The 13,749-nt window shown below is 34.6% G+C and overlaps 1 protein-coding gene across 9 annotated transcripts in view; it reads left to right on the forward strand.

The window, feature by feature from the left end:
* Positions 1 to 13,232, forward strand: part of SLC26A8 (solute carrier family 26 member 8) — a 159,441-nt gene extending 146,209 nt beyond the window's left edge. For all 9 annotated transcript variants that reach the window (XM_074311139.1, XM_074311145.1, XM_074311137.1 and 6 more), the window contains one exon: positions 12,421 to 13,232. In XM_074311139.1, the coding sequence (XP_074167240.1) occupies positions 12,421 to 12,837 (417 nt within the window). In that variant the 3' untranslated portion in view covers positions 12,838 to 13,232. The remainder of the gene's footprint in view (positions 1 to 12,420) is intronic.
* Positions 13,233 to 13,749: the final 517 nt, after the last annotated feature.

Below are 13,749 nucleotides of genomic sequence, written 5' to 3' on the forward strand. Positions count from 1 at the left end.
GACAGAAAAAGACAAGGATGAATGTTGAAGGGGATGTGGGAAAACTGTGACACTAATACATTGTGGGTGGAGTTGTGAACTGATCCAGCCATTCTGGAGAGCAATCTGGAATTATGCTCAAAAAGTTATCAAACTGTGCATACCCTTTGACCCAACAATGTTTCTACTGGGCTTATATCCCAAAGAGATCTTAAAGGAAGGAAAGGGACCTGTATATATGCAAGAATGTTTGTGGCAGCTCTCTTTGTAGTGGCAAGAAACTGGAGAATGAGTGGATGTCCATCAATTGGAGAATGGCTCAATAAATTGTGGTATATGAATGTTATGGAATATTATTGTTCTGTAAGAAATAACCAACAGGATGATTTCAGAAAGGCCTGGAGAGAATTACATGTTGATGCTGAGTGAAATGAGCAAAGCCAGGAGATCATTGCATATGACATCATCAATATTATATGGTGATCAATTCTGATGAATGTGACTCTTTCCAATACTGAGATGATTAAGGCCAGTTTCAAAGATCTTGTGATGAAGAGAGCCATCTGCACCTAGAGAAAGGATTGTAAGAATTGAATGTGGATCACAACATAACATTTTCACTCTTTTTGTTGTTCCATTGCATTTTGTTTTCTTTCTCATTTACTTTCTTTTTTTGATCTGATTTCTCTTGTGCAGCAAGATAATTGTATAAATATGTTTATACATGTTGGATTTAACATATATTTTAACATGTTTAACATATATTGAATTGCTTGCCTTCCAGGAGAGGGGGTAGGGGAAGGAGGAGAAAATCTGAAACACAAAACTATGCAAGGGTGAATGATGTCAAATTATCCGTGCATGTGTTTTGAAAATAAAAAGTTTTATTTAAAAAATAAAATAAACAAAAAAATTAAATTAAATTAAATTAATTAGCACTAAGGTAAAAAAAAAAAAAAATTGGTGAGGCAATTAGGATTAAGTGACTTGCCCAAGATTACACAGTGAGTAAGTATTAAGTTTCTGAAGAAGGATTTGTACTTGGGTTCTCCTGACTTCAGGGCCTGTGCTCTATCTACTGTGCCATCTAGCTGCCTCACAAATAATGAAGAGGAAAAAACCAGCAAAACCAATGAATACATATATAGATCTAAGAAAATACATAAGGTTCCTCATCTGTGGACCTTTCACTTAGGGAAATGAATAGATTGGAGGTGCCTTCTCATTTTTCTTCTTAGGGCATGCTTGTTCTTTGTAATTTTGCAAATATTTGTAAATTCACTTTGTCATTAATATCTTCTATTTTTTATATTTTCATATTTATTCCCAATATACAAATAATATTTTTAAGGAGGTAAAAAAAAAAAAAATCAGCACTGATCAATACATTGAAAAAGTCCAAAAACTTGTGCAATCAATATGTTGTAATATTCTTCTCTAAAATGTAATGTTTTCTTGTTGGGGTTTCCTTGGGGTCTCTGGAGGCAGCCTTTGTTTCAATTCAGTAATCACCCTAAATGCAACCAGAAGTTAAAGTCCAAATCCTTTATTGTCTCTTTCCAAGTTTTGTCTCCTTAACTAGGGCCTGGTTAGCTTTCTTAGAGGCCTATCTTCTTGGTTCCAAGAGCTTAAACTGCCGCCTGCCTTCTCTGGCTTCTGAAACTCCCTGACTGAATCCTGGCTGAGGCTCGGAAAGCTTCTAGTGTACCTGTCCTTTCTGGCCCTGAGAGCTTCTCCTTATATGCCCCAACTGAGTATACACCAATCATTATATCACTGGGAAACCATTATTTGTTGTAGGATTAAATCAGTGCTAAATTAGATTTAACCATTGTCTCCTCAATTCCACTTAGGACCTTGTTTCAAGTTCTGGCCCATAACAGGATCAGATCAATCACACTGAACCATGCTAAATTAGATAACTATTGTCTCTATCAATTCCTCTGATTTAGTACCTTGTAAGAATCCTAACAATATGTAACACCTGTAATCTTCCTACATCCATGAAGAAGTGGTTTGGGAATGTCTTCTCATATCCCTTCATTTGAGGCATGATTGATGTTTATAATTTTGATACATTCACTTTTGATTTGTGTGAGTATGGTTATTCTTTGAATTTATGTTGCTGTAGTTATTGTGTATGCTGTTCTCTTGGATCTGTTTAGTTCATCAATCCATGCATCAATCTATATAGATTTTTCCATGCTTCTCTGTATTTATCATATATATAATTTCTCACAGCACAATAAAATTACATTAAACAAACATACCATAATTTGTTTAAACATTCCCAGAACATTGGACATTTACTTTATTTCCAATTCTTAGCTATCACAAAAAAAAAAATACTATAAATATTTTGGTGTATAAGAGGACTTTCTTCTTACTGATAACTTCCTTGGAATATAAACCTAGTAATAAATTGTCTGGTTCAATAGTACAATCATCTTAAGTCACTTTATATAATTCCAAATGGCTTTCCAAAATGGTTATGCTTTTTCACAGCTCTGTCAACAATGTATTAGTGTGTGTAACATTCCACAAGCATTTGAATATTGACTTGCTATTTTCATCATTTTTGCTAATTTGCAAGATATAAGTAAGGTGAAACTCCAGGGTTGTTTTGATCTTCATTTCTCTTATTATTAATAATTTTGAGCATTCTTTCATGTGGTTGTAAATAGTTTTCAAAATGGTTTGTTCTACTAGGGAATATTTAATAGTGTTGTTACATGTGTAAATGTCTATATATCTATATGCCTATATAGACATAAATAGGCATCTCCATATGATTACATATAAACATACCTTATTTCATTGCTTTTTTACTTTATTGCATGTCATAGATATTACTCTTTTACATATTGAAGGTTATGGTGACTTTACATCAGACATCTTTCAGAACTAATTTTCTAATTTCATGTGGTCACATCGTGTCTCTGTGTTACATTTTAGTAATTCTCAGAATATTTCAAATGTTTTCATTATTATTATATCTATTATAGTGATCTGTGGCTGATTTTTAATGCTACTATTGTCATTGTTTTGGAGTGCTACAAACCACGACCATAAAAGATAGCCAACTTAATGAATAAATTTGTATGCATTCTAAGTGCTTCATTAGCAAGCTTTCTTTCTTCTCCTTTCTTAGGCCTCTCTATTCCCTCAACTGCATTGAAATTAGGCTAATTAGGCTCCCACAGTGACTTTTAAATGTTCAAATGAAAGAAAGAGTTGAAACTTGGAGAACATCTTTAATTTCATTTTTCCAGGGCCACCCCAACCTTCAGTAGCCACCCCACCATCAGCCAGTAGTCATTAACATAGAGACAAGGCCCTCTACCAGCAAAAGATTATCACTAGCTGAAAGCTCAGAAAGTTAGCATTTTATAGCTATACAATGTTTTTAAATTAGGATATATACATTTTTTAGATACAATGCTATTCCATATTTAATAGACTATATATAATACAAATGACTTTATATGAACTGGCAAAACAAAATTTATATGACTCATTTTATTGCAATATTCACTTTATTATGGCAGTCTGAAAAAGCTAATAACTTCCATTTGCTCAATTCTAATTTTTAAGGAATTATTTTCTTCAGTGAGTTTTTGTACCTCTTTTTCTTCCTTGTCACCACAGTAACTTTCTGTGGTCAGAATTTTTTCTGTTGTTTGCTTTTTTCCCAGCTTATTGTTTGGGTGCTGATCATAAATTTTACTCTCATTCTCATTTCTCTTTTAAATCATACAGTAACAGCATGCTGTAGTTCCATGTTCTTCTTAAATTCCACAGATACATTCCCTTTTTTTTTTCAGTATATATTTATAGATGTTTGCTAGGTCTGAAGGCCATATTTCTTTCTTCTGTTAATATTTTCCCTGTTAATTTCTCTGGTTATGTGCTGGAACTCTATCTTCCCAGAAATCACCAGAGCCAGGATCTCTAAACGTCTTTATTCTAGATGTTTACCGTCCTCTCAAACGCCAGGTCACGAGTTCGAGCAAGCGTGAGTTCCACGACCCAAGTTTCTCCTCCTCCTACTCCTCCCACACAAGTCACTTCCCCCTCTTTGTCCCACCAATCAAGTCAGCACAGAACAGCTGGGGAGGGTCAACCTTCAAACAAGTTAATAGGGAACCATCCAATTGGCAATTAGTCTCATGTGCTCCATTATCCAAGTGCATTGCTCAGTTCTAGCCCTTTACAGTTATGTTCAAGGTCTTTGAGTTTTCTTCATCCTTAGACCTTTGGTAGTTTCAATCTTCCTTCCACCATTATTGCTCACTTTTGATGGTGGTTCCTCAGAGACTTTAATCTCAAAGTATCTTAGCCTCCTTCCATACTGAGCAATTCATGGTTCATCAGCCTATATATCTGCCCCAAGTGACTTTTGGAGGGATAGAATTATACCCAGATAAATGCTATGCTTTTGCTTAGTGTAATGCCCCATTACCATCACCATGGTAACATATCCTGCTTACTCTGCCGTGCCAGTTCATTGAACACTGGTGCCATGGGATTGATTTCTATTGCTTGAGTCTCCAAGGCTTGAGGAATAAGTTGATTGAGTTCAGGTTTAGCAAAGTGTTCTGCCCCTTTTTCTCTTACTCCACTCTCCATAGAGGTCTTTTGCAGCATAGAAGTCTGTCTTTGTTGCCTAATTAATCTTCTGTAGCCTTGAGCAGCTCTCTACAGTACTAGAAAGAGGGAAGAGGGGGCCAGAGGTTGGAGGTTGTATTTTCTTGCAAGTCTCTGGGTTTTGAACATCAAAGTCAGATGGAAACACATTTGATATCAGTTTTCTATATGATATATCACAGAGTCCAAACAGGTCCCTACTGGACTCAGCAAATGGAAACTTGGTTCTACCTCAAAGCAATGAGATAGTTCAAGAAATTGTAGTGATTTTCTTGAACTCAGACAGCATGTTGGTATAAATATTGATTATTTCTTGCTCCTACTTCCCTTCATCTCCTGGGGGAACATTCCATTCTCTTTTTTAGTGGCCAAAGCTGACTATACTTTAGTCTGTATCAGTAAATATTTTTCCAGTTGCCAGTAGAACAAAGTCAGTTTTTTAAATTTCCTGTGTAAAACAATACTTTTGTTAGCTAGGTCAGCCTTATTGCCAAGAGTATGGCAATCAATTGGGAAGGAAGTGTGTTTCCCTCAGTTCATGAGATATTTGTTTATCTTCTTTTGGATTCCAGCTATTCTAGATCATGAAGATAATTGAATTTGCTTTGTCTTTGGTCCATAATTTCTATTTTGAAGAAATATGGGGGGCAGCTAAGTGGCACAGTGGATAGAGCACCAGCCTTGAACTCAGGAGGACCCGATTTCAAATCTGGTCTCAGACACTTAACACTTCCTAGCCGTGTGACCCTGGGCAAGTAACTTAACCCCAGCCTCAAAAAAAAAAAAAAAAAGAAAAGAAAAGAAAAGAAAAGAAATATGGGAGGTCATTGAGATTACAGGAAATGTATAGTCCTCCATCTTATTATGCATGTGGCCCAGAAGTCCACAACATTTTTTATTGTTTTGTAGTTAATTTTTCCATTTACATTGTTGTAATTATTTTGTATATTATTTTCTTGGGTCTGCTTATTTCACTCTGAATCAGATCATGTTTCTTTTCCATGTTTTTCTGTATTCAACACATTTGTCATTTCTTATAGCCCAATAATATTTTATTTTGTTTATATACCATAATTTGTTTGGCCATTCTCTATGTATGGGCATCTACTGTTTCTAATTCTTTGCTACCACAAAAAGTACATTTATAAGTATTTGGTGCATTGTGGAGATTTTCTTCTTATCAGTGACTCCCTGGAGTGAAAGGCTAGTGGAATCTCTCCCTCAAAAGGTATAAACATTGTAATCACCTTATTTGCATAATTCTAAATTACTTTCCATCATGGTCATACTGATTTACAATTCCACTAAAAACTCACTACTGTGGCTATCTTCATATAATCCCTCTGGTAGTAACTATTCCCATCTTATGTCATCTTTGCCAATTTGCTGTGTGTAATTAATAATTTGGGGCATTTTTTCATATGGTTGCAAATAGTGTGTAATCCTTTTGAAAACTGTTCACATCCTGTAACAACATATCTATTGGAAATGACTCAATTTGCTGTGTGTAATTAATAATTTGGGGCATTTTTTCATATGGTTGCAAATAGTATGTAACCCTTTTGAAAACTGTTCACATCCTGTAACAACATATCTATTGGAAATGACTTTTGGTTTTATATATGAGTAGGTATTGTAATAATTTATATATATATATATATATATATATGTATATATATAATGTATATTATATAAAAGTCATATTACATATAGATTAGTTATTTATATATCTTAGATAACAAACCCTACCTATCTGAGAAATTTGATACAAAGATTTTTTTCCCATTCATCCATTTTTCTTCTCATTGTAGGTACATTAATCTTGTTGGGTTTTTTTGCAGTTGTTCTGTTTTTATATAAACAAAGTTAGCTGTTTTGTCTTTTGTAATTGCCATTATTTCTTATTTGGAAAACACATATATATGTGTATGTGTCTATTTATATATCCTGCACATACTTGTGAAAGATAAATAATCTTCTAAGTATCTTTTTTCTTAATAGCTTTTAAAAATACTTGCAAAGATAGTTTTCAATATTCACCCATACAGAACCTTGTGTTCCAAATTTTTCTCCCTCCCTTCCCACTCACAGCAAGGAATTCAATATAAGTTAAACATGTACAATTCTTTTCAACATATTTCCACATTTGTCATGCTGCACAAGAAAAATCAGATCAATATTCCCATGAGATTAAAAAAAATGGGGGGGGGGAAATGAGAAAGAAAAAAAAAAAAACAACAAAAAAGGTGAAAATACTTTGCTATGATCCATATTCAGTCCCCACAGTCCTCTCTCGGGATGCAGATGGCTCTCTCCATCACAAGTCTATTGGAATTGGCATGAATCACCTCATTTTTGAAAAGAACTAAGTATCACAGTTGATCATCTCATAATCTTGCTGTTGCTTTGTACAATGTTCTCTTGGACCTACTCATCTAAGTACCTTTTTAATGCTATCTGTTATGAATGTATTATGGAATATAATATAATATGGTCTATCTGATATACCAAGAATGCTTTCCAGTTTTCCTAGTAATTTTTATGAAATAGTAACTTTTAATAAGAAATTTATTTTTGTCCTGGTTTATTAAATACTGAGTTATTGAGTTCTTTTGTTTTTTATTGTCCCTGATCTAGTTTGTTACACTTCTCTGTTTTTTAAACCAATATCAAATAGTTTTGATGATTGATGCTTTATAATATAGTTTGAAGTCTAGAAGTGCTATTCCATTCTATTATATTCTAGATCTTTTATTTTTCTAAGAGAATTTTGTAATTTGGTTGTCTGTAAAGTATTCCTTTAGTAGTTTGATTGACATAGTATTAAAACTGTAAATTAATTTTGGTAGTACTGTCATTATTATGATATTAGAATGACCCAATCATTAGTACTGAACTCCAGCTATTTAAGGTTTTGCTTTTTAAAAATTTCTTTAGGAAGTCCTTTGCAATTGAACCTCTACATATATTTTATGGATTTGGTGATTATTTGGAATGGGATTCTCTTTTCTATTATTGCCTCTTAAATTATGTTTATTATCATAGAGAATTGTTAGTTTTTTTGGTAGATTTATTTTATAGGCTGTAGTCTAGAGAGATAAGTTTAACTCTTCTTTGTATCTCTTTACATCTTTAATTTCTTTTTTAATCATATTGCTATTGTTAGCATTTTCATAACTAAAGTAATCATCAGTTCTCTTCTACCATATTGGGAAAGTGTCTTGGGTATTACCAAGATATTAAAAAAAGGTCTCTATATACTGATACTTCAAAAGGTTTTTAGTTAATCTTGTTCTTTGTCTTTTTCCACATCTATTGAGATAACAAATGGCTTGGAATGTTTTGTTTTTTTTTTTAAGTGACTATATTACCTTTCCCCAGATTATTCTACCTTGTGAACAATCACAGATTCTCCTCTGCTCCCTAGAAATGTAATCGATTCCCCTGCTCCCTTGGTTGTAAGAAATCACTATGACTGCTCTCCCCCTGAAATTGGAACTAAGGTCTTTGCTCCATTGTGGCTAATCACAAGAAGTTTTTTCTACCCTAGAATTGCAACCCAGAACTTCATATGAACAATAGTGTTGCAAATCAGCACCAGCTGCACCCAGTGCCAGCAGAGGGTCTTTAGGTTAGCGGAGGAGGAGGTAATAAGTGAGAATTTCAGTGATTAGAAATTAGCCTTCTTTGAAATTAATTCATCAATCTGTTAACCTTGTTATTAAGGATATATGTATCAACCTGGAGACAGCTGAAATTGGTTTACCTCATGTATATAATTTTTATTTTGGCAAAATTTGAAAGGTCATGAGAATTAAAGAAAATATGTAGTCCTCTATTTTGTTCATCCTGTGACCCAGAAGTAACCAAATATAAAATCTGATGAGAGGAACTGGCCCTTTCTCTAGCTATTCTTATTAACTAGAGAATCTATCCTGAGACCTGGTTTTGGTACCCTACTTACTAGGTCCTCAGTTCATAGCCTCACCTATCAAAGTCACTGAAGTATCCATGGTAGTAATGATGCAGTCTTACGAGTCCATGAAACTAGTCAGGGTCAAGTTCTACTAGATGTTAACAAAATAAGCTTATCAGGTAGTAGAAGAAGATAACAATGAAGCCTATTCTGTGGCCAGGAGCCACTAGTAGGCCAGCTATTCCGTTTAAGTACAAGGGAGAAGTCACCAAGTGAGAGAGTATAAAGCGTTAATAGGAGGTAAAAAAGGTCTTGGAAAATAGCTTCAGTTTAAAATTTTAAATGTTATCTATTGCAGGCATTTATTAATCTCTCTGAAAAAAAGAAAATCCTCATAACAAATATTCACTTTGCCACATTCAAAAAATGTCTTATTCTGCAACTTTAGTACTCTCAAATTCAGTACTCTCAAATTGTGGTGATTTCATCAGCTCTCTTGGTTTAATTATCATCTCTTTGTAACTTCTATATCTATGTATCTTGCCTTTGGATATATAGCATAAACTATATATGTAGGTGTGCTCTCTATAGTTCCAAAATTGAATTAGTAAGCCTGTTGAGCATTTCAAATTAGATGTACCATATCTATTTAGAACTCAAGTCCAAAAAAGAACTCTTAATCTTTCCCTTCAAATTCATCCCTCTTTCAAACTTTGTATTTTTGTCAAAGGTCTATCTTTCTAGACTCTCAGATTAAAAAGTTGGGCATTATTTTTGATTTCTCACATTCATTTTACATATACATTCAATTTCCAAATCTTGTCATTTCTTTCTTCACCATATCATCAAAATCCTTCTCCCCATTCATACAACATTAATTCCAGCCTTCATCACTTCTCACCTGAATCATTGCAAAAAATAAAACAAACAAATAAAAAACTAATTCATTCTCCACTGCTTCCAATGTGATTTTTCCAGAAGTGCAATTCATTCTTATGCCAAATAAATTCCAATAGCTCCCCCTATTGCCTCCACAACAAATATAAATTCTTCTGGCTTTTAGAGTCCTTCATAATCTGGTTCCAACCTATCTTTCAAGCATCATTATATTCTATATAACTCCCCTTCCCACTCCACTTCATACAATTCAGCTAAATTGCCCTTCTTGCTGTTTCCTCACACATAAAATTCCATCTCCTTTCTCTCTGTTTTCACACTAACTGTTCCCAATATGCCTGAAATTCATTCATTCTATCACCTCTACCTCCTAGAATCTTATTTCTTTCATGATACAACTCAGGCACCACCTTCTTCATAAAGCCTTCCCTGATTGCTAATGTTCCCACATTTCCCTCCCTTCCAAAATTACCTTGAATTTATATAGCATATATTGTAAATATACTTGATTTATGGAAAATTAGTCAATAAGATTATAATGTTCTAGACATTGACTAGAAATAAGAAACCAGACCTATGATCCCTATCCTTGAGGAACTCATTTCCTTATGGGGAACTAACATGTAAGTAACTTTGTATAGATCAGATCTATTCAGTATAAATGGAAGATAACTCAAGAGGGAAATCAGCAATAATAGAGAAGATGAGATGGAGGGATTTGAGCCAAGTCTTGAAAGAAAGCAGGAAAGGCCAAAAGGTAGAGATTCGGAAGAGCATTCCAAATTTGGGAGACAGTCAATAAAAAAGATTCAAAATCAAGAGATGTAGTGTTGTGTGCAAGATATTTTAAGTAAATCAGCTTATGAGTCTGGATCATAGAATGGAGGAAAGTATAAGAAATAATGGAAAAGTAGAAAGGGACCAGGCGTTTAAGGACTTCAAAATCCAACAGAGGAATTTGTTTGAAAGCATAGGGAGTCCCTGGAGATTATTAAATAGGGAAAAGGCAAGTTGACATAGACAGACCTTCACTTTAGAAAGATTAATTGGACAGCTGAGTAGAGGATGAACTGGAGTGGGGAGAAACTTGAGTCAGGGAAGCAATTGCAATAAGTAGATCATTGTCATTGTTACAGTAGTTATGGTGAAATGGTGAGGACCAAGGCAGAAGAGACAAAGGGATATATAGGAGAGGTTATGCAAGTAGAAATAGTGAGGCTTGACAACAAATTTTATTTTTTGAACATGTTAACTTTGAGATCCCTATAGAACATCCAAATCAAGATGTTTAAAAGGCACCTGAAAATGTGAAACTGGAGGTCAGGAAAGAGGTTAAAATTGAAGATAAGTAGGTAGGTAGGTAGGGAAGGAAGTCAGATAGATAGATAGATAGATAGATAAATAGATAGATAGATAGATAGATAGATAGATAGATAGATAGATAGATCTTCTTTCATCCAGTTGTCTAACTCTGTGGCTCCATGAACCATATCACAACCATATTGTCCAGGGGTTTTCTTGGCAAAGATATTAAGAGTGTTTTTCTCATTTCCTTCTCCAATGACTTGCCCAGGGTCACATGGCTACTGTCTTGAGACCAGATTTGAACTCAGGTCTTCCTTATCAGACACTAAATCTCTAAGTCTTGCTTTGCATCTCCTGATTCCTTGACTGTTTTTCATACCTGTTCCCCAGATCTCAGTCAGAGTAAATAAACATTAAGTGCCCACTCTGTGCCAATATTTTGCTAGACACTAAGTATACAAAGTAAGGCACAGGACAAGCCCTGCCCTCAAGAAACTCACAATCTAAGACCTCTCTGAAAGAACTTCACTTAAACCCCTTTGTTTACCTTCCAGAGAAATATCTAGTCATGACAGACTCTATAAATAGATCCTGTTTAGGATTTATCAACTGAATTCCTCTAAGATACCTAAGATACCAATAAATACAGCTTATAGGTTCCTTTATGCCAGTCTGCAAAATTCTCCCGTTATTTAGGATTTTATTCCCCTGTTAAGCATATTTAGTTTCCTTTTCCAATTTTAAAATTGTTTGGTTTTTTTTTTTTTTTTTTTGGATAAGAGGGAAACAAAATCAGAGTTGAGTAATTTTGGTTTTTTTTCTAAAGAGGCAGTGTAAATATTGGGGGGAAGGCTTGCATTTGAATCCTACCACTACTTCTTACTACTTGTATGATTGCAATATTTTCTTGGTTCTACTGGCTTCACTCATCATCACTTCATGCAAGTCTTTCCAAGCTTTTCTGAAATTAGTCTGCTCATAACTTCTTATAGAAATACATTCCATTCCATTCCATTCCTATACCATAACTTATTCAGCCATTTCCCAAATTGATAGAAATCTACTCAATTTCCAGTAAAAATTAAAGTTATATGCCAGAAATAAAGAAGCTGTTTTAAGATTGGCAACTTGAAAGGAATAAAAAAGTTTGAGACAGGCTCTGGGAATGCAGTAAAGTAAACAAGTGGTGGATAAAGGATTCCCGAGAAACAGTGATAGCCCAAATGTCATTAGAGAACAGGAATTAACAGTTATTTGTGGCTTTTTCCCCCTAGAAATATTTTATCAGTTGAGAGCTAGAGCAGAAAAAATAGAAAGTGAAGATTACCACAGTTTGGAATTGACAAAAACAAGAGTTAGATGGGTTCTAAAAGATTGCAAAAGCATTATTGGTCATGTGGCCATTTATGAGATCTAAACTGGAAAGGGAGCTAAGGGAGACTTGTATATGGGAAGATCAATCAACCAGATGTCTGTAAATAGCAGTAAGGGTGAAGAGCTAACTATGGTAAAATACATTGTCCTTTGCAAGAAACTCACTGTTTTATTTTTGTAGGGAATATCCAAAACAAACAAATTATTGTATTTTTAAAGTATATTGCTTAAGCTAATAAGTTGGATGTATTTGAAAACTATAATCCAAGTAATTATTTACATTTCACCCTGAAAACTTAAAGGGGAAGTCGAGCCATTCTGACCAGAGTAGAGAAAGCTCATCATCAACAAAGAAAGAGAAAATTCCCATACCGCTCTATCAAGCAGATATTCAGCCGGATATGAAAGACCTGAATGAAAGAGTGGAGCTAGAGACAGAGATGGACACAGACTTCGAAGCCGAGCTGGATCTGGGGCCAGAACTTGAGTTTGATCTAGAGCCGGAAACTGAGACTGAGACTGAGATTGAGATTCAGACACGACATGCTATAGGAACAGAAATAGAGATAGAAACAGAGTCAGAAACAGATCGTCACGCTTATGATCAGCCATATGAAGTGTCATACCAAAGACCATACCAGTGGAATAATAGGGATAACCAATGTAGGGAGTACCATGATATCTGGGACCAGAACTGGAAATATTCAAGTAAATCTTAACATTCCACTATAAAGTCTCATGGGAAATTCTCTCCTTCCCAAATAGGAATTGCTTAGTGATAAGAGACCTTGACCTGTTAATAACTCATACCAACACTGATCTTGTAGCTCATTCATGTACATAAATTAAACATGGACCCATGCTAAGGATGGGGATGGGACTCTCAGATAATGTCATTAACATGCAAGAAATACATTGGATCTCTAATCATTTGTCAAGCTACCTATAGTAGATGTTTCCCTTTTTATGGCTCCTTAAGCCCCATCAAAGTTCCTGGAGAGTCTAGCTGACAGTTACTAATAGCTCCTTTTTACCTTCTCTCCCCAACATCAGCCTTTATATATAAACACTGAGGTTCAAATAAAATTCACAGCTTTAGTTATATTCTGCAAAAGGCTTTGTATTCTTCCAGCCTCACCTTCCTTTTATGCACTCTGAGTCTGTAAGAGAATATGAAGGAAAGAATCCAGACATTATGTGTGTGCATGGGAAGGAACTTCTGGCAGGAGAAAGGGAAATCTGGCCACTCTTTTACTCAGACAAGGCTTTTTTTTTTTTTTTTTTTTTTAACAGCAATTATCATAGGAGCAGGAAACAGTGGGGCAGGTAGGTGATGTTTTTCCATCAGTAGAGACTGGTGGAAGAGAAGGTTTACCAGAAGATTTGTAAATATTAATTCATTTTAAAGATTTTTAAATTGTTAGGTCCAAAAAGTCTGGGCTAAATGCTGCCAGTGAAAGGGGTTTTGGAATCTACTTCTGATCCAGACCCAGCATTGCAGACTAGTTAGTGAGTTACATAGTGAGTTACAATCAGAATGGAACTTTCACTAACAATTCCTTTCCAGTTCTATTTCCACCCACATTAGCTGAAGGTTTGTAATAATTTTATTGGGAACATGGTTTCATGAT

Source organism: Sminthopsis crassicaudata, chromosome 4 (assembly GCF_048593235.1).
Source record: "Sminthopsis crassicaudata isolate SCR6 chromosome 4, ASM4859323v1, whole genome shotgun sequence".
NCBI classification, from domain to species: domain Eukaryota; kingdom Metazoa; phylum Chordata; class Mammalia; order Dasyuromorphia; family Dasyuridae; genus Sminthopsis; species Sminthopsis crassicaudata.